Source organism: Elephas maximus, chromosome 25 (assembly GCF_024166365.1).
Source record: "Elephas maximus indicus isolate mEleMax1 chromosome 25, mEleMax1 primary haplotype, whole genome shotgun sequence".
NCBI classification, from domain to species: domain Eukaryota; kingdom Metazoa; phylum Chordata; class Mammalia; order Proboscidea; family Elephantidae; genus Elephas; species Elephas maximus.
Window position 1 is genome coordinate 18,730,866 of NC_064843.1, and position 21,091 is coordinate 18,751,956.

General features: G+C 40.1%; 2 protein-coding genes across 2 annotated transcripts in view; one reads left to right on the forward strand and one right to left on the reverse strand.

The window, feature by feature from the left end:
- Nucleotides 1–530: 530 nt before the first annotated feature.
- MOCS3 (molybdenum cofactor synthesis 3) lies at nt 531–4,049 on the reverse strand. Its single transcript, XM_049869805.1, has one exon. It carries the CDS (start codon nt 4,032–4,034, stop codon nt 2,652–2,654), a length of 1,383 nt encoding a protein of 460 aa, XP_049725762.1. The 5' UTR covers nt 4,035–4,049; the 3' UTR covers nt 531–2,651.
- Nucleotides 4,050–4,332: 283 nt separating this feature from the next.
- The window catches only part of DPM1 (dolichyl-phosphate mannosyltransferase subunit 1, catalytic), a 29,506-nt gene continuing 12,747 nt past the window's right edge, over nt 4,333–21,091 (forward strand). Inside the window, exons 1-5 of the mRNA XM_049868898.1 lie at nt 4,333–4,497; nt 7,943–8,042; nt 17,911–17,944; nt 20,054–20,130; nt 20,212–20,237. Coding sequence (XP_049724855.1) covers nt 4,340–4,497; nt 7,943–8,042; nt 17,911–17,944; nt 20,054–20,130; nt 20,212–20,237 — 395 coding nt within the window. The 5' untranslated portion in view covers nt 4,333–4,339. The remainder of the gene's footprint in view (nt 4,498–7,942; nt 8,043–17,910; nt 17,945–20,053; nt 20,131–20,211; nt 20,238–21,091) is intronic.

Consider the following 21,091-nt stretch of genomic DNA (forward strand, 5'->3'; position numbering starts at 1 on the left):
CTCTTTTCCTCCTTCTTCACTCTGATTACTTATTATGCGGGGACATTTTCTAAGAAATTACATTCAACCAGTTCATCAAAATACTAGAAGCAAAGGACGGATAGCACATGTAGCTCCCCGATTCCAGTTTTTCAATCTTTCGAAAATATCAGTCTCAAATTAATTTACATCTCGAAATGATGACGTTAAAATGATTGAGCAAAAAATACTTTTCTTCATATTTTAACTAAGATGATTAGCCTACAAATGAAAAACACAAATGCAGGTGGTACCAAATTTTTAAAGCTGTTCTGGGCTTCCCCCCAACATTCAGCCACCTCTGTGTCCACCAAATTTAAAACTCAAATCATGGGTCTTTTCTATTTAAGCCTACAGGCTTCATCCAGCCTACTGAGTGTTTCTTCTGGGAAACAGTTTCAGAATATTGGAATTAGTTTTTGACATTTAACTTAGATTTAAAAAAAAAAAAAAGTTTAGATTTTCTTACAATAGTGAAAGATAGGTAAGACTGTACCCACATTCTAGCCGAAATTCCCAGAGAAAACAAAATTTCAAACAATAAAAGTGATTTGGATAGCATAGTGGGCATATTATATTCTTCCACTGTTTGCGAAAATCTCACTTCATGAGTCCTCCCTCCTTAATTTAAGTCAGAACTCAAAATTCCCAGCTCCCCTTACACCTAAACTGCAGGCATGCACTAGGCTCTGCCTATCAGACACACCTTCATGAGACTGATTCAGAAGAAAACCTAAAGTCACTCTTGACAGGGGTTCCCCGACCCTGCTCCTTTCTCCCCTGCATGGGCAGTGGCTGAGTATTGGGCTTTTAGGGGAGCAGAGATTCCCTGGACAAGGGAAGGCTGTGGCAGCTACTTCCTCTAGTACCTGCAAGGGCAGCACAGTGCTGACAGTTTGCTCACAAGGTCAGTTTGGGGCATTGTTCCTAGAAGTTCGTTGAGCTTGTCCCCAAAACACTTCATATCACTTTAGTGAACTCTTTTCCCCCTTAATCACCCAGTTAGCTTCTTGTCATCTGTCTCCAATGGCTAACAGGTTGGCAGGATTTACCAAAACTCTCTAACTTTAGGACATTCCATTTTACATGAAATAGTTCCTCTGTCTACCTGTTTCCTGACATATACCAGCTTTTGTCCCTGGAATAAACAGCTGAGAGACACAGGCCAGCCATCTTTGCTCTCCCCTGCAGGTCTCAGTCATTTATTTCCACAGCTTCTTGAGAGAAGCAGTCACAGAAGCCTGCTCCATCTTCATAACAGAGGGCACGGCATACTTTCAGCTCATCTGTTCAAAGAATTGACTCAATCATAACGGGTTTGGTTTTTTTGTTGTTGTTGTTCAAAGAATGAATTACAATATGTTTGTCCCCCAGTAAAAAAGTGATGTTTATTCTAATTTTAAAGTCGATTACTGAACAAAATCATCTTTTTATAACAAGAGTCCATACCAGAAGTTGAAAAGTGGTGACCAGCTGAGTAAATCTGGCCTGCAGGGCTTTTGACTTGCCAACAATAGTTTTTAAACTTTTTTTTTTTTTTTAATTTTCCACCAGAGATACAAAGATTTTCACTTTTACATCTGTGATTTCTGCCTTCTCTTTAAAAAAAAAAAAAAACAACAAAACTGACAACAATGGGCCTGCATGTAACAATCAGCTGGAGAACAGAGACCCCGTTTTGGCAGGGCATGTGTTTTTCAACTTGCTACTGATATATACTCATATATTAAATTTCTGCTTTTAATTTTGTTGTATACAGGGAAGGCAGGGCAGACTACCTTCCATTTCATGAAAATGTTAAACAAACAAAAAACTCTATATTTAAACTTCCATAAAATGCTGGAATAAAATACACTAAACCAAAGTAGAAAAGGCAAAATAAAAGGATGAGAAGAGGCTAGGACTTGGACTTAAAGATCTTAAATTAATTCAAAATGTTTAACTGAATAACACTTCCCAGATAACTAAAACAATTTAAATATTAAAACACTTATTTCAAATATTCTATCCTTTGAAATAGAAATCAAACCCAAAGAATACCTCACTAAACAATAAGCTGTGATCAATTCGGTAAGACGAAGTTTGTACATCCCAATTCCAGCCATAAAATGGACCATTTAAAGATCTTTGGGGAAAGCGGAAAACCCGGTGGCATAGTGGTTAAGAGCTACCACTGCTAACTAAAAGGCTGGCAGTTCAAATCCACCAGGTGCTCCTTGGAAACCCTATGGGGCAGTTCAACTCTGTCCTATAGGGTTGCTGTAAGGTGGAATCCACTCAAAAGCAACAGGTTTGTTTTTTTTTTAGGGGCGTAAGGCAGAAACAAGTGGTTGAATAAATGATCTGAAGTTTAAAACACAAAATCTGTCCCTTACATTACAAACAATGGGTTCAAAACTCTCCAAATGGTGAAAACAAGAGGGTTCTCAGAAACAGTGTTATTAACAAGTACTTGTTATTAAATAAAAGTCATCCAATAAATTCCAATCAAAAAGCTCCTCATAAAAAAGGATCCCATGTATTTTTGTAGAATCCCAGTCTCTTCCTCACATTTCTGAAAAATGTAAATAAATTTATCTTTGAGATATTACGGCAATCCACATCTCTCAGAAGTTAAGGCTACAGTTGCCGTTTCAGTACTGCGGAAATGTATCATCAATTTTGGCAGCCCATGCCATGAGGCCCCCCACAACATCCTGAACTGTTAAAGAGTCTAACTCTTGGGCTGCTGTTAAGGACTGCAGGATCTTCACGGCTTTCTGGGAGTCATTTCCCAGTTTGCAAATCACATAAACGGGGACAGCTGCCCCTTCCTGTACGCCCTGTTTCCGTTCCCGGACTGCTTCTCCTAAGAGCTTCAGGCTCTCCGCATCCCCTCGTTCTAAACGTTTCAAGGGGATGTGTAGGGCATGAGGCAAACGACAGATGTCCACCTCCACTTGAGGCCTGACATCCAGCAACAGATGAGATGTCCCAGAATCCAGAAGTTGCTTATACTCGGTGACAGAAACTCTTTCTTTTGGACTCAGCAACTGCAGGGAGCGACACTTATCCGTAGCTGAAGAACCACAGAAAGCTTCGTAGTCCTGCAGGTCAGTGACAGTGGGCCGCTCCCCGCAAGCTGCACAGTTGGGCCTGCGCTTCCGGAGCCGAATATAGCGGAAATGGCCTCTGAGAGCATCGAAAAGCAACAGGCTGCCACTGTAAGAGGGGCCCAGACCCGCTGCGATCTTCAGCACTTCCAGCGCCTGGAGGCAGCCCAACACCCCTGTTACGACGCCGAGCACCCCACCATCCGCGCAGTTGGTCACCGTCTCCGCTGGGGGTGGCTGGGGAAAGACGCAGCGATAGCAAGGCCCGCCGTCATAGTGGTAGACTGTAATTTGGCCCTCGAAGCGCAGGGCGCTGGCCGACACGAGAGGCCGGCCCGCCAACACACATGCGTCGTTAACCAGGTAGCGAGTAGGCACGTTGTCCGAGCAGTCGGCAACCACGTCATAGCGGCGGACCAGGTCTAACGCGGTGCCTGGCGTAAGGGCCTGAGCATAGGGCACGCACTCCACCGCCGAGTTGAGGCGGCGCAGCGCGGCGGCCGCCGAAAAGGCCTTGGCCTGCCCGGCCAGTGCCTCGTCATGCAGCACTTGGCGGGGCAGGTTGCTCATCTCTACTACGTCGTAGTCCACCAGGCCAATGCGGCCAACGCCGGCCGCTGCCAGGTACTGCGCCAATGGGCAGCCGAGCCCACCACAGCCCACGACCAGCACTGAGGCGGTCGCCAGGCGCAACTGTCCGTGCACGCCCAATTCAGGCAGCACGAGCTGCCGACTGTAGCGCAGAATCTCGTCTCGGGACAGGGCGGCCTTCGGAGGAAGCGGCGACACTAGAACCAGCCGTTCTGACTCAGATTCCTGCTTCTCCAAAAGAGCCGCAGCCAACCTCTGCTTCAGGGAACTCAGCTCTTCCTCACGCTGGGCAACTTCAGTCCTCAAAGCCAGAACCTCGTCGCGGGCAGCCATGGCGGCCTCCTCCGGAAGTTGTCGTGAAAGGTATTTCCGTTTCCGGCCTCCCGTCTCTTAGCGACGGGAATAAACTAAAATACTTTATGGAGCTTGGAAAAAGGTGATGAATATATATTCCCTGAAATAATATTAATATTTTACTTTAAATATTACTAGGTTCTCACTACTCCCAATGGTATTATACAGAGAGCTTTAGAAGAGCGAGACCATTCCCCTCTTCTCTTGTTTGGTACGGCCCGACGCGTCCACTTCCCGCACCGCGTTTACGTCATTCCGCTTCCGGCATTTTGCACAGTTCCGTCATGGCCTCTATGGAAGGGAGTAGCTTTCGCAAGTCTCACCGGGATCCGGAGGGGCGAGCCCCGCGGCAGGACAAGTTTTCTGTGCTTTTACCCACCTACAACGAGCGCGAGAACCTGCCGCTCGTCGTGTGGCTGCTGGTGAAAAGCTTCACTGAGAGGTAGCGCTCCCGGCCGCCGCCCCGAGATGAGCTGAGCTGTGTCGGCTGTTGGCTGCGCGAGGCGGCCCTGCCCGGCCTCTCCTCGGCTAATGTAGGGAGCTTCGGGGAGGAAAATAGGCGATACATTTCTTGTTCTCTCTGTGCACTGGCTTTCATACTTGCCCTTGGGTTTTGTGAGACACTCTTTTATTATAAACGACTTTCTTTTACTCCCCGCCAATGAGCCGGCCATTCTTTAACTTCAGAGCGAGGCTGAAAGCCTGACCTCACTCGTTCCTCTAGGCCATCAGATCTCCGGCAGGAATCTGTAGGAGCGCGCTCACTCCCCGCCCGGCGCTGAGGGCTTATGTAAGAATGAGGTTTGGTCTCTGTGGGTTGGGGAGGTGTTGGAGGGCAGGGTAGCCGTTTTGGAAAGGAGAGAACAGAAGGGCTATGCGTACATCTTATCACCTGGACTGTGGGTATTTGGTGTCGCTGATAGAAACTGGAGGTCGGGGAGGTGGGGAGGTGTTGGAGTTTCAGTTTGTAAGGTTATACAATTTTTTAAAAACTGAAGAAAATTCTTTACCAATACGAAGTAACTTGTTTTAAGGTTACCCAAATAGCATCACGCTGTACGCATCGCTGAAGATCTTTCCACCTCAGCGCGTGTAAACAGCATTTTTATTTAAACCTTGGGTAGTATTCTGTATGGGCGTGTTATAATTTAACCGGGTCATATTAGTGAACACAGATCATTTCCAGAGTTTTTTGTTTGTTTTTGGGGGGAGGTTTAGCTTTACAAATAAGAACAGGGAATTTTTTCATGCCTTATTATCCCATCGCTGTCAAGTTGATTCCGATTCATAGCGACCCTGTAGGACAGAGTAGAACTGCCCCATAGGGTTTTCAAGGAGTGCCTGGTGGATTCTAAACTGCCCACCTTTTGGTTACCAGCTGAACTCTTAACCGCTATGCTTGATCATACTCCTTTACTAAAAGAGTCTTGTAACAAACACACTCCTGCTTTTGCCAGTACACACGCGCACACAAAAAACAGATCAACTCATATTGACGCCATGGGGTTTCCAAGGCTATAAATATGTACGGAAGCAGACTGCCACACTTCATCTTTCACTCTCGGAGTGGCTGGTGGTTTCAAACCGTGGACCTCTTGGTTAACAGTTGAGTGCTTTAACCACTGCACCACCAGGGCTCTTTTTTTGCTACTGACCCTCAACGAGGTGGATTGACACAGTGGCTGCAACGATGGGCTCAAGCATAACGACGATTGTAAGGATGGCACACGACCAAGCAGTGTTTCAATCTGTTGTGCGTAGGGTCCGCATGAGTCGGAATCGACTCAATGGGACCTAACAACAACAACCAGGGGTAAAGTCCTCATACTGGATTTGCTGGGTCAACAGAGATACGCTTAAAAGTGATAGTTACTGCCAAATTGTTGTCAAAAAAGATTTGTCTCGCCTTCTGACTCCCTAGCAGCCTTTTTAAGACAGTGCCTGTTTCCCCACCAAGCAGCCATTCTGTGCGTTACTAAACTTACATTTTTGAGAATAGCTAATTGGTGAAAAATTGCTCTTTTAATTTGCTTTTTTTTTTTTTTTTGACTGAGATAACTGTCAATTCACATACATGGCCCCTCAAAGTTTTCGTTTTATTCATGTAATTTCCATCTTTTTATATTTAATTGTTTATCTTCTTTTGGTTTCTACAAGCTCTTTCCAAATTGGGGAAAACAACTCACATTAGCTGATTTCTTTTCAAAGCAGTGGGTGCTTTGAAATTGGGGGGCGTGGGAGGGTAGTTGTGCTTCTGAATGGCTCCATTTTGTTTATGGGTTATATCTTCTGTAAAAGATACATCAATTAGAATGATCTTATATATTTTGGCATGTAAAGAACTGTATCCAGTTTTGAGGTTATAGTAGGAAGCTGAAGTCAGTGTATCTTTTGTCTTCCAAGTTTGCTGGAGCTGACTTTTTTTAAGCATTTAACAGTGGAATATGTTGTTGAGTTTCTTGCATATATTTCTTAAAGTGGGACCAAGTGGAAACAGAATATATGTTGTGAGGTTTGGCTGTGCCTCCTTTTTCTTTTTCTTCAAGTTTCTTAATAAAGTTAACAAAGAGAATGTCCCCCCCCCCTTTTTTTTTTAAATAAAAAAGAAGACATGTTGATGATCAAGTGTACATCTGTGTAATATTAATCCACCAGGTAGTGTTTGCCTGGGGCTTTTAGAATAGAAACTGTCACATGAAGTTATTGCAAAGTAACATAAACCAAACCATGGTTGGATTCCAACTCATGGTGACGGTACGTGTGCAGAGTGGAACTGTGCTCCATAGGGCTTTCAAGGCCCTGACCTTTCAGAAGCCTTTATTCCCAAGGTGCCAGGTTTTAACTGCCAATCTTTCAGTAAATAGTGGATAACTGTTGGCACCACCCAGGGACTCTGGAAAGATACATTAATTTTGTAGCTCTGTGAATCTTTTGTAATTCTGTGCTGACTTTTTCATCTGGTAATGTGGGATGATAGGTACAACTACTGAAATAGTGTCTTCGAAGATTGTTTTAAGACACCATCCTAAACAGGAGTTTTTTTACGTTGAAATTAAATCAGACTTTATTCCTGATTATTGAAATCTATTGGGGATTAAATTTAAAATACTTACAGCAACTCAGTTTATTTTGAGTTGCTTTTTTATAGGTACTCTTGAAATGTATAACTTAAGATTTGATATTAAAGTTTCACAATTCAATTTCCATAGTTAGTGAATAATATTTCATATAATATATATCATATGATTTAATTGAAAAACATATTTTAATATACATATGCTTTAATTAAAGAACATGTTGTCTGCATGTGAATATTTTAATATCTCTTCAATAGCATTTTCTTGCAACACGCTGAGTTTAGAGGTGAATTACTAAATATTTGGCATTTCTTATTTCGTTTGATAATTGAAGTTTTCTTTACCAACTAACCCCGGTTACCAACTAATACGGCAATAAATTTTTACTTATCCTGGTGAGGAATGGGTAATTTTTAAAAAATTATTTTGTTGTTGAGAATATACACAGCAAAACATACACCAATTCAACAGTTTCTACATGTACAATTTACTGACAGTGATTACATCCTTCGAATTGTATAACCATTCTCACCTTCCTTTTCTGAGTTGCTCTTCCCCCACAACATAAGTTCACTATTCCCTAAGGTTCCTGTCTAATCTTTCAAGTTGCTGTTGTCACTTTGATCCCATATAGATGGTTCTTAAAAGAGCATAATGCTTAAGGCAGATATTTTTACTAGTTAAGTTAAACTATTCTTCTATTGTTTAGTTTTAAGAAGACTTCAGGGGATATTTTTGGTATTTTTTTAATTTGAGAACATTTTATCTCCAAATGTTAATTCAAATTTAATTTTTTTTTTTTAATTTTAGTGGGATCAATTATGAAATTATAATCATAGATGATGGAAGCCCAGATGGAACAAGGGAAATTGCTGAACAGCTGGAGAAGATCTATGGATCAGACAAAATTGTAAGTTATAGCAACATTTTTGTGTCTCGTGAATTGTGTTTATTTTATGTAAAGGAAATACGAGAAATGAACGTTTAAATTTAATTTTTTTTTGTCTAGGAACTTAAAAGATAAAGAGCAACTTATAAGTAAACTTGGTTTAGATGCGTTTTCGTTGTGCTTGAGGTTTTACATATTTTTGGTATATTGGGTCAGTGGTGATTTATAGCACAATAGTGAACCTTTGTATGAAGTCTGTTTTTATGACTGATTCTGCAGATAAATTTCTGGAAGGGCACAATTAGAGCATGATACTGAATTGACTGGGAATATCGTGGAAGCAGATTGCAGTTACTACTGTGTGCATTTGTTAATCCTCCTTGGCCCCTTTCTCCAAGCAGTAGCTTGTAGCTAGATAGGCTTACTGTTTGTTTTCACCTGCGGTTTGAGAGCCAGCAGACCAATATTGTGACACAAAGCTCAGGTTCATCTTCAGCTGTACAACAGTCTTGTGGGGGTAGAGGGACTTTCTGACTGTTCTGACTCCTAAACTTTAGATATTTCCCCTGTACTTTCAAGCCTGTTGTTCTCATACAGAAGTAACCTAGACAAATGCAGAGTTAATTTTATAATGGCTTTGTAATTTTATTTTTGATCACTGGTTTATATTTATCAAAAAACATAGAGGCCGTAGTTTATTTCATAAATGCTTTTTTTTTAATATACTTGGGAGTTTTACTTTGGATAATTCTTGGGCCAAAAACATACAGTTAAGTACAGATTAGATTAGAAAACACATTCTAGGCGTTGGGTATTTATCTGTAGTATGTACAGACCAGGATATCTCAACCTTAGCACCACTGACGTTTTAGGCCTTAGAATTCTCTGTTGTGGCAGAGGTGCTGTGAGTCGTAGGGTGTTTAGCAGCATCCTTGGCCTCTACCCAGTAGCAACGCCTCTCCCCAGGGTGGCAAAAAAAGTCTCTGGACATTGCCAAGTGTTCTCTGGGAGGCAAAATACCCCTTATCGCAATAGAGAGAACACTGGTATAGACAAATCAAGAAAGAAGGCTCCTAGAGAACCTTTTTTGATATTTGGATTTCGAGAATTAAGCATCATAAAGAATAGTCACTAGGTCCAAATATTCTTGACTAATGACAATAATAGAAAAAACTTCTATTATTAACATTCTTAGAGGTAAATGTTGGTTGAAGGAAATCTTGGTTAGTGGGAGGAGCTTAATTTAAGGGAAATGTTACTCATGTATATAGTAAGTCCATTCTGTACTGTAGATTCTTTCAGTCTGTCTCACTGATAATCACCTTACAGATGTATCCCAACTCATGTCCTCTGGAAAAACCTTCTGATGTATAGGAGCACTCACCTCATTGCCACTGAGTTGGTACTGACTCGTTGCTGACTTTTTGGAAGTAAATCTCCAGGCCTTTCTTCTGAGGCACCTCTGGGTGGACTCAGACCTCCAGCCTTTTGATTGGGAGCTATGCGCGTTAATCATTTGCACCACCCAGGGGCTCATACAGGAATACAGAAGGTGGTAAAAAGCTGACACATTTTCAGCATTCTAGCGGTGGTTTCCAATGACATGAGGTTCATATTTTTGGCCAATTCCTGAGTTTTTCTTATAAAAGCCCTAGGCCAAGACCACTGATTTATATTTATTGTATATAGGTTACCCTCAGTTATGGGCTACTGTTTAACCTGGGAACATCAACCTGACAATATTTTGAATGATTTTGTCATGGTACCTAAGCCTTGAGGTTTGATTGATCATTCGATTGATCGATTGATATTAGAGAATGCCTTCTTCTAGATTCACTTTCCCAAATTCTAAAACAACATTGTCCTCAGAGGTTCCATTTTTCCTGTCAACCCAATAAAGTTCAAAATAATGAGAAAAGATTAAAATTCACTATCATGATTTCCTTTTAGTAGTAAACAAAAGTTCTTTAGTCATCATTTTATATAAATCTTCAGCTAAGAAAGGCTAATGTACTCCTATCTTGCAACTATTCATTTATTGGTAAGGCTCAATTTCTTTTTTAATGTTTACTTTTAAATCATTTAAGCTAGAAAATGACTATTTTTTAGCAATGCCAGAAATGGCACTTATCTGCTTGTAAGTGACATGTATGTTTAGTTGAGGGGAAGGATAGAGAAAGATGAGTATGGAAACTATCTTAGAATAACTTATTCAGTACAGATGCTCTGTCAGCTGGCCTTTAACCTGGCCAAAACGAATGTTTCAGGAAAAAAGCCATGGTTAAAGATATGTACATATCTTTTTTTTAACCTTTGTAGAGGAGAAAACTGAGGCAAGAAGTTAAATCACTTTCAGGGGTCATTGTTGTTAGATGCCATTGAGTTGGTTTTGGCTCACTGGGACCCTGTGTACAGCAGAAGAAATACTGCCCATTCCTGCATCATCCTCACAGTCTTTGCTATGTTTGAGCCCCTTGTAGCTACTGTGTCAGTCCATCTTCTTGAGGGTCTTCCTCTTTTCCGCTGACCCTCTACTTTTCCAAGCATGATGTCTTCCAGGGACTGGTCCTTCTGACAACATGTCCAAAATAGGTGAGACAAAATCTTACCATAATTGCTTCTCAGAAACACTCTGGCTGTACTTCTTCCAAGACAGGCTTTGTTCCTTCTTCTGGCAGTGCCTAGTATATTGAGTATTCTTTTCCAACACCGTAAATCAGAGGCATCAATTCTTCTTTAGTCTTCCTTATTCATCATCCAGCTTTCACATACATACGAGGTGATTGAAAATACCATAGCTAGAGTAACATACATCTTAGTTCTCAAGGTGACATCTTTGCCTTTTAACACTGTAAAGAGGTCTTTTGCAACAGATTTGCCCAATGTAATACAACATTTGATTTCTGGACCGCCGTTTCCACGGGTGTTGATTATGGATCCAAGTGAAATGAAATCCTTGGCAACTTCAGTCTTTTCTTCATTTATCATGATGGTGCTTATTGGTCCAGTTGTGAGGATTTTTGTTTTCTTTATGTGGGGGCATAATCTATACCGAAGGCTGTATGTAGTCTTCGATCTTCATCAGTAAGTGCTTCAAGTTCTCTTCACTTTCAGAAAGCAGGATTGTGTCATCTGTATATCACAGGTTACACAGCTAATAAATGGTAAAAGTGGGACCAAAAAAAATTTGAGGCACACATTCTAAGCTGTTGATAGTGATTATAGTGCAGGAGGATCCAAGGTTATGGAAGACTCAACCTTTGCATATTGAATGCTTCTGTTGTGTTTGATTTACATGGTGTGTGTCATTTCACAACCTAAGATCAGATTAAGTTACCTACTTTTTGTCATTATTTTATATTTTAATATTTTTAAAAGTTCTGATAGTAAAAGTAATACATGTTAATTATTTTTAAAACATTAAGATGGATTTCACTACATAAAAGCATTAAACTTAATGTCCATTCTAAAAAATAAAAATACTATCTCTAACAAAAAAATGTGTACCTTGAAACAAATAAACAGGTAACTCATAAGACAAAAGGACTAAACATGGCCAAAATCCTGTTGCTGACTCATAGCGACGCTATAGGACAGAGTAGAACTGCCCCATAGTGTTTCCAGGGAACAGCTCAGTCAACTCAAACTGCCAGCCTTTTGGTTAGCAGGCAAGCGTTTAACCACTGCATCACTAAGGCTACAAAAAAAAAAGGCCAGTAAACATCAAAGAAAAAATTGAACCTCACTGATAAACGTGAACAGTTGCAGAATAGGAGAGTGCAATTGGCCTTTCTTAGCTGAAGGTTTATTTTTACTATCTTCCATTCTTTTTTCTTTTCAAGCGAAAAACATCCATTCAAATATTGTTGTTGATCTTAGCATAAGTTGTACCATTTTTCTGAAACGTCATCTGCCAGTATTCTTGTGACCCTCAAAAATGTTCATACCTTTGATGTAATAAGTATAAACAGCAGGCTCTAAAGCTCTGTATGTAGTACAGCCTCCATTCTATTTTCAGTACATTCAGGAATATTTTTTGTTACAGTTATGTCTTTTTTCATATGATAAAATTTTTTCAAACGCTAAAGTTTTCTGTGATAAAACTTTTTTACAAAATAAGTTGTCAGACATCCTGTAATCACGTGAAGTACTTTGTATGCAGATGTGAGCATACTGGAAGAGCATGTGCCAGACACTCTTCCAAGCACTTTACATGGATTCACTGCTATTCTTCCTGGCAGCTCTATGAGGTCAGCTTTGTTGTGCCTTTGGCGTGACCAGGATCACATAGCACAAAGCAGTGTAGCTACCAACCCTATGCTCCTACCTGCTCTGCTGTCCTGCCTCACATTGAAAAGGGCAATCAGATTGATGTGAGAAGGCTGAAAGGGGGGAGGGGTGGGACTAAGGATCTGAAAGTAAAGGACACTTTTTTGTACCTAAAAATAAACAGGTGTGGCTCATTGGTTAAGAGCTACGGCTGCTAGCCAAAAGGTCGACAGTTTGAATCTACCAGCCGCTCCTTAGAAACCCAATGGGGCAGTTTCACTCTGTACTGTAGGGTCACTATGAGTCAGAATCAACTCAACGTCCGTGGGTTTTTTTAATTCTTGTTATAAAATCTATATGTTATCAATATAGCTGAAGTTGCCTTTGATGAGCATTTCCTGATCTTCATCCCAGTCCCTTCCCCAGTGGAGACCCTGGTCAACAGCTTGGCATGTTCCCTCACACCTTCTCTGTGCACATATATGTATGAGTCTACATCTGTAGAACTCTAGGTAGTGTGGTAGCGGCTTTTGTTTTTAAACATGAATGCAGTCTTATGGTGTCATTCTCTTTTTAACTGTATCTAGGAGAGCTTTCCTATCACCAGATTACCTCATTCTTGTAACTGTTCCATAGAATTCTATCTTCTACAAAGTATTTTTTAATACTTTTATGTAAATGAGCATTTTATAAGTTGCAAATAATGAAATTATCCTTTTTTTTTTTTTTAAAAGAAAGGTTTTCCAGCTTAAATATAGGGTTATAGAAAAGCTCAGATGAGCTTTAAAAGATTTGCTTTTTCAATTCAGATAGCAGATGTGATATTTTATCAGTAACTTAATGATTTTTAGCCATAAAATCAAATAAAACTTGGCTACAATCTGACATATCTTATTTGTCTTTGTTTAGTAAATTGTAATTATTAGATAATTGTATGAATGTCTGTTTCTCCTCTATATAAACCCCTATAGAGCAGGAATGCATTTTATCCATTTTTATTCCTTCCCTAGATGTACAGCAACTTGCAGGTAGTAAAAATTAATCCATCCTGATAGAATTGAGTAAAGATTTATTATCTGGGGAAACCTGCTTATGTGTTAACAAATGGAGAGGGGAATAGTATATGGTCACTAGTGAGTCTGCCTGAGCCCCGTATCTAAAAAACTCAGAAGAGCCACAATCTCAGCATTGTATTTTTTTAAAGTTTCTGGCCACTCACGCCAACACTACTGAAACTCCCAAACTCATTCTGTGAACCCAGTGTAACCCTGATGCCAAAGCCAGGCAAAGACACCACCAAAAAATAAAATTTCAAACCAGTATCCCTTGTGAATAATATCAATGCAAAAATTCTCAACAAAATTCTAGCCAGTAGAATTCAACAGTGTATCAAAAAAATAGTACATCCTGACTGAGTGGGGTTCATACACCAGGTAAACAAGGATGGTTCAACATTAGAAAATCAATAAAAGTAATCTGCCACATTAAAAAAAACAAGAGAACCACATAATCATCTCAGTCAGTGCAGAAAAGGCATTTTATGATAAAGTTCAACACCCATTCCTGATAAAAACTCAGCAAAGTAGGAGTAGAAGGGAAATTCTTCCATATAATAAAGAGCATTTACGTAAAACCAATAGTCAACAGTATTCTCAGCGGAGACAGACTGAAAACATTCCCCTTGAGAACAGGAACTAGACAGGGATACCCTTGATCACCACTTCTATTCAACATTGTACTGGAAGTCCTAGCTAGAGCAGTTAGACAAAGAAAGGAAATAAAAGGCGTTCAAATTGGCAAGGAAGAGGTGTGATTATGCCTGTTCGCAGATAGTATGTGATCTGTGCATAGAAAATCCCAAAGACTTCACTAGAAAGCTACTGGAACTAATAGAAGGATTCAGCAAAGTAGCAGGATACAAGATCAGCATACAAAAATCAGTCAGATTCCTCTACACTGACAAAGAGAACTTCGAAAAGGGAATCAGGAAAACAATACCACTTACGGTTGCCCTCCAAAAGTAAAATACTTAAGGATAGATTTAACCAGGAGCATAGAAGACTTACAAAGAAAGCTGCAAAACACTACTGCAAGGAACCAGAAAAGCCCTATATAAATGGAAAAACACACCACGCCCATGGATGGGAAGAGTAACATTGTGAAAATGTCAGTACTACCCAAAACGATCTGTAGATATAATGCAGTCCCAATCCAAAATAAAATAGCATTCTTTAACAAGACGGAAAAACTAATCACAAATTTTATATAGAAAAGAAAGAGGCCACAGATCAGTAAATTGTTACTGAAGAACAAGAACAAAGTGGAAGGCCTCACACTTTCTGATCTCGGAATCTGCTACACAGCCACAGTAGTAAAAACAGCCTGGTACTGGAACAATGATAGACACATAGACCAATGGAACAGAATTGAGAACCCAGAAGTAAATCCATGCACCTATGGATAACTGGTCTTCGACAAAGGGCCAGAATTCATTAAATGGGGAAAAGACATTCTCTTTAACAAATGGTGCTGGCAAAACTGGATATCTATCTGTAGAAAAATGAAACAGGACCCATACCTTACAACAAACACAAAAACTAAAAAAGGACTGAAGACCTACGTATACAACCTACTACTATAAAGATTGTAGAAAATAAAATAAGGACAACCCTGCGGGCCCTAATACAAGGCATAATTAGTATACCAACCACAGTTAAAGATGCACAAACAGCAGAAGATAAACTAGGTAAATGGGACCTCCGAAAAATTAATGTTATGTTTAATAAAAGACTCTTCCAGATGAGTAAAAAGAGAACCTATGACATAGGTTTCAAAGTATCTGACAAGGGGTTAATCTCTAAATTGTATAGAGAACTTCAACACCTCAACAACAAAAAGACAAGCAATCCGATTGAAAAGTCGGCAAAGGACACGAACAGACACTTCACTAAAGAAGACATTCATGTGGCTAACAGACACATGACAAAATGCTCGTGATTGTTAACCATTAGGGAGATGCAAATTAAAACTACAATGAGATACCATCTCACCCCAACATGAATGGCACTAATAAAACAGAAAACAGCAAATGTTGGAGAGGCTGTGGGGAAACTAGAACTCATATACACTGCTGGTGGGAATGTAAATGATACAACCACTATGGAAAACAATATGGCGCTACCTTAGAAAGCTAGATGGAAATGACATATGATCCAGCAATCCCACTCCTAGTTGTATACCCTAGAGAAATAAGAGCCGTGATACAAATAGACATATCCCATGTTCATTGCAGCATTATTCACGATAACAAGATGGAAACAACCTAAGTGTCCATCAACAGATGAATAGATAAACAAACTGTAGTACATATACAAGATGGAATTCTATACAACAACAAAGAATAATGACAAAGCCGTGAAACATCTTACAACATGGATGAATTTAGAGGACATTATGCTGAGTGAAGTAAGCCAATCCCAAAAGGACAAATGTTCTATAATCCACTATTATTTAAAAAAAAAAAAGATTTACACACGGAAAAAAACATTGCTTGATGGTTACCAGGAACCGGGCAGCATTTCATTCTCTTGTACATATGGTTGCTTCGAATAGGAACTGACTCAATGGCACTTAACAACAGGGAAGGGAGGTGGGAGAAAGGGTAAATTACTAAATAGATAAAGACACATGGTAATATTGGTGAAGGGAAAGGCAATACACTGTATGGGGGCAATCAGCACATGAGAAAGGCAAAGGAAGACACTGAGAGGAGCACAAAAACAAAGTGCAACTATGGCAATTACTGCAACAACAGATTTAACAGTTTACAAAAGGATACATAGGTGGATAGGTATGCTAAAGAGGCGTGGGAGGGTGTAAGAGCGCTCGCTCACCTGCAGATTTAGGTTAGGTTGTGGCTATCTCTACATATGTATTTGTAGGTGTTGTATGTATACTAATACAGACAGTAGAACACACAAGGGGCACAGTCATGGAAACTTCCTGTGCACAACCAAACACCTTCTGGGAAGAAGGTACTAGGCTGGAAGGCTGAGGACCATAGACTTCGGGAACATCTACTTTAATTGGTGTAACAGTGCATAAAAACAGTGTTCTACATCCTACTTTGGTGAATAGTGTCTGGGGTCTTAAAAGTTTGTGAGCAGCCATCTGAGACACAACTAGTGGTCTCTTCCTGTCCAGAGTAAAGGAAAGTGAAGAAAAGCAAAGACTCATGGGAGCAATTAGTCCGAAGTACTAATGGACCTCATACACCACAGCCTATATGACCCCAAGATCAGAACTAAATGATGCCTGGCTTACCACTACCGGTCCCTCTGACCGAGATCACTGGACAGTGTAGGAGAAAAATATAGAACAAAAAGTCAAATTCATTTAAAAAAAAAGAAAAAAAAGGCCAGACATACTCGCCTGATAGAGACTGGAGGAACCCACGAGACTATGGCTCTGATACTCCCCTCTGACTTGGAACTGCAGCCATTCCCAGAAACCACCTTCCAGCCAAGCAACAGACCAAAACCAAACCAAACATGTTGCCGTTGAGTCGATTGTGACTCATAGGGATTCTATAAGACAGAGCAGAACTGCCCCGTAGGGTTTCGAAGGAACAGCTTCTGGATTCAAACTGCTGACATTTTGGTTAGCAGCCATTGCTCACCTTAGCTCTTAAGCACTGCTCCACCGGGGCTCCAAGCAATAGACATGCTTATAAAATAAACAGTAACACCTAAAAAGAACACGCTCCATAGAACAAACAATTATACAAGCCCAAAAAGGCAACATTTGTCCAAAAGTAAAGATGAAAAGGCAGGAATGGGTAGGAAAACCAGACAGAAAGGGACAGGGGACTCAGTACAGAAATGGGGAGAGTGCTGACACAGTGTGGGGATTGCAACCAGTGTCATGGAACACTTTGTGTACAGTTTGTTAGATGGGGAGCCAATTTGCTCTGTAAACTTTTCACCTAAAACACAGTAAAATAAAATTTTCAGCCAAGGGGTAAAACGCTAAACAAAGTCAGGGCCCAAATAGGAATCACAAATACAGAAAGACTGAGTAATTGGTAAACTGTAAGAAAAGAGAATGAATAAAACTTCGTGTTAGTAATATTCCCCCGAAGTCATGTCTTAGGACCAGGAGAAAATGAATTGCGGTCATCCAAGCATAAAATCGAGATACAAGTTGATGAAAGGGGAGTGGTCTACACATTTACAGTCACAAGGGAGTAGAAGAAGGTATGGGATGAGTGAGTTATTTCTTCAGTTTTCCTAAGAAGGAATCGATAGATACTGTTCAAGTTGGTAAGTAAGAGATGTAAAAGTATATCGTTTAATATATGGTAGATGGCACGGGGGGGAAGTGTCTAAAATTTTGACTGTTGTTTTTCCTCAAAAACTCTGTTAAACTATTTGTTTTTTTAATCAAACGCTCGTGTTACTTTGGCAAAAAATGTTCAGCATGATGTGCTTTCTCTTTTTAAGGTATAATAAGTAAGTTGTATTTCTGTTAGCATGGGTCGTCATTTATGAATGGGATAAAATTAAAACTAGTCATATTTTTGTTTATTTGGGTTAAAAAAATTTTTTTTTTTTTCTTTTAGCTTCTAAGACCACGGGAGAAAAAGTTGGGACTAGGTAAGTAGGCCCTCTGTACCTTTCATACCTGATACTTGCCTCGGTAAGATTATCCAATGCTTATTTTCCCAGTTTGGAACAAGGCCAAAATATAGTAACCTTCTACGATGTTCCTTAATGATTTTAATAATATTTAAATGGTTTGACTTAGGCTGCCTGTATCAGTCAGGCCCACTCAGGAAAAGAGAGACCACTGTAAGTCCTTCAATATAGGGAACTTAATACCAGGAGTCTGGTTACACAGGTGAAGGAATTGCTGAGAAGCCAGATGGAACAGTGAGGCTACTCAGAGATTAATAACAGCTGGAGGCCGCTATCACTCCTAGGGATGGAGCAACAATGGAAGAAGATAGTGTTTACAGAGCCCAGGAACCAGGGCTACCCCGAGAGAGTTAGAACCATGGAGTGAGGGATACCTGGCAGGAACTGGAACCATGGAATAGAAGATACCCAGCTGTTCCTGAGGGCTAGAGTAACAGGGGTGGAACACTTAGACTTTGTCCCTTCTCCCTCCATGTAGTCTTCTCCCTGAAGCTCCCATTGGCCAAAGCTATTGGGAAGCCAGTTGACAGAGAACCTGGGAAATGTAGTTCTCTACAGTACAGAACAGAATAGGGAAGGGCCAGAAACATTCTGGATCTGAGGGCAGACATCTTGGACCAGCACACCACCTTAACTAGTAACTCTGAGATGAAAATCTGCATATCTTTTTTTTTCTGTTGTTGGTTACAGTTGCTAATGTTGAGAATTGGTATAATTTTAATGAAAAATGTGGGTGCTCAGAGGAAGCACAGTTCTTAAAAGCTGATTATCTGCTATCCTGCAGACCATCAGTTTATCAAATGGTTAAGAAATCTGAGTCTAGAAGGCTCTTTAGGATTGAAATCATCTGGGAATTGCCACAAAGGCAGCCAAGAATTACTAGTGCTATACCCAAAAAGCTATAGATAATCACTACTTCACAAAAAGAAGTTGAAAGAATTTAACCTGCCAGTAAGATCTATGATGGTTTGGGGCTAGGGAACGCAAGGGATTCCAAATCTTGTTCCTGGCCAGTTAGTTACCCTTACCAGCCAAGTCCCTGAGGGACCTACAGGCATAAGGTGGCAAAGTAGCTGTTAGCTATGTCTTTGGTCCCAAATAACCAGAGCAGGACCCTGGTGTAACAAGCTTGCAGTCCAGAAGATGCTTGTTAGGTAATGGTCTTAGCATCAGAAGGTGGTACTTAGGACTGAGGTGGAGAAAAAGAATGGAATTGAAAGATGTTTTGGATATAGAATCAATAGGACTTAATTTTAGTTTACAAATTGGAGGTAAAGTCAGGAAATCAAGGATCATCCTAGACTTGTGGATGGAAGGACCAGGTAGTTGGTGGTACCATTTGCTGAGAGGTGGCTTGCTTGGGGGTGACGAATAGAGAGTTGGTTTTAGAATATGTTATATTTGAGATTTCTGAATAACCAAGTGGAGTTCTGAAAAAAGGCTGGCCTGACTCTATGGGATCAAAGTGACAACAGCAACTCTAATGAGTTTCCATTAGATAGGAAACTCAGGGGCCAGTGAGTTTATGTTAATGGGGAGGAACAACTCAGAAGAGGAGGGTGAGGATGCTTGCACAGCCCAAAGGATGTATCAGTGTCACTGAATTGTACATGTAGAAACAGTCGAATTGGTGTATGTTTTGCTGTATGTTGTTGCTCAACAACAACAAAATAAAATTAAAAAATAAATATAAAGAGAAGAGGCTGTCCTATAGGTAGATACTTAGGAAGCTCCAACATAAAGATGTTTTTTAAACCATGAGAATATGATAATTGATATATAATCTAAGACGTTTGCATTATTTCCTTGCTAAACTGAAATACAGGTTTAATCTTTTCTGTTAAATCAGCATCTGAATTGGAGGTGGGATGCCAGCTACCATTTTGGCTCTGTGTGTGGTGTATGTGACCTGCATACTGTAGAGGAAGAGTCACCAATGTACTAGTATCACACTGAGAGCACCAGCATAGGCTTTTCAGGGGCTTAACAGTTTCCTTCCTATTTAGATATGTACTTAAACATTTATGGTGGTTTTCTTTTAATGGGTATAAATGCTCTTATTTTTAGGAACTGCATATATCCATGGGATAAAACATGCCACAGGAAACTACGTAATTATTATGGATGCTGATCTCTCACACCACGTAAGTTGTGTATTCTCTTAGCTTTTTATGGCAGCTTCAGCCTGTTTCACTGACTTACTGTTTATTCTTTCTGAATTTCAGCCAAAATTTATTCCTGAATTCATTAGGTAGGTATTATTTCTAGTATTTGAAGGAATTATGATCCAGGCCATTTATCTTACATTGGTTTGGGTTTATTTGCATTTTGCATTTTTTATTTATTAAAAATGGACATGTGTTTTACATTTTTTATCGAAATGTAACCAATATATATAGATTTTAGATTCATGTGTGTAGAGATATGACTAAATGATGTCATTTAGGAGCCCTGAGGGACAAATTAACAGGTAATTCCACTGTTATCTCAATTCTTTGAGACCACAGAAAATGATGTAACACTCTCCTATTAAATGGGATTAAGCCCTGCCTCATAAAGCACCATAAAGAGGCAGGGTTTGGTCCAGGAATGCCAGAATAGTTCATCCCCAGGAATCTGCGTATGTTCACTTACCACATTAACCATGAAAGCAGTGTGATTAACACTGTAGATCCTAAAATGTATTTGACAAAATTCAGTAGCCATTTATAATTAAAAGACTTTAAGGTAGAAATAGAAGGAAAGCGCTTAAACATGATAAAGATGGCCCAGTCCTAACACAGACATCTTAATAAATGGTGAAATGCAGAAGCATTTCCAGTAAATTAATCAAGACAGGGGAAACCCTGGTGGTGTAGTGGTTAAGTGCTATGGCTGCTAACCAAAGGGTCAGCAGTTCGAATCCGCCAGGCGCTCCTTGGAAACTCTGTGGGGCAGTTCTACTCTGTCCTATAGGGTCGCTATGAGTCAGAATCGACTCGACAGCACTGGGTTTGGTTTTTTTGGTTTAATCAAGACAGGAATGCCAGCTGTCATTCAACATGAGATTGTAAGTAATGCAGTAAGACAAGGATCAAGTAAAATTTTAGTAAAGGATACCAAATT

Coding starts and splice junctions, on each gene's coding strand:
- MOCS3 (XM_049869805.1), bottom strand. CDS start 4,034: ATGGCTGCCCGCGACGAGGTTCTGGCTTTGAGGACTGAAGTTGCCCAG.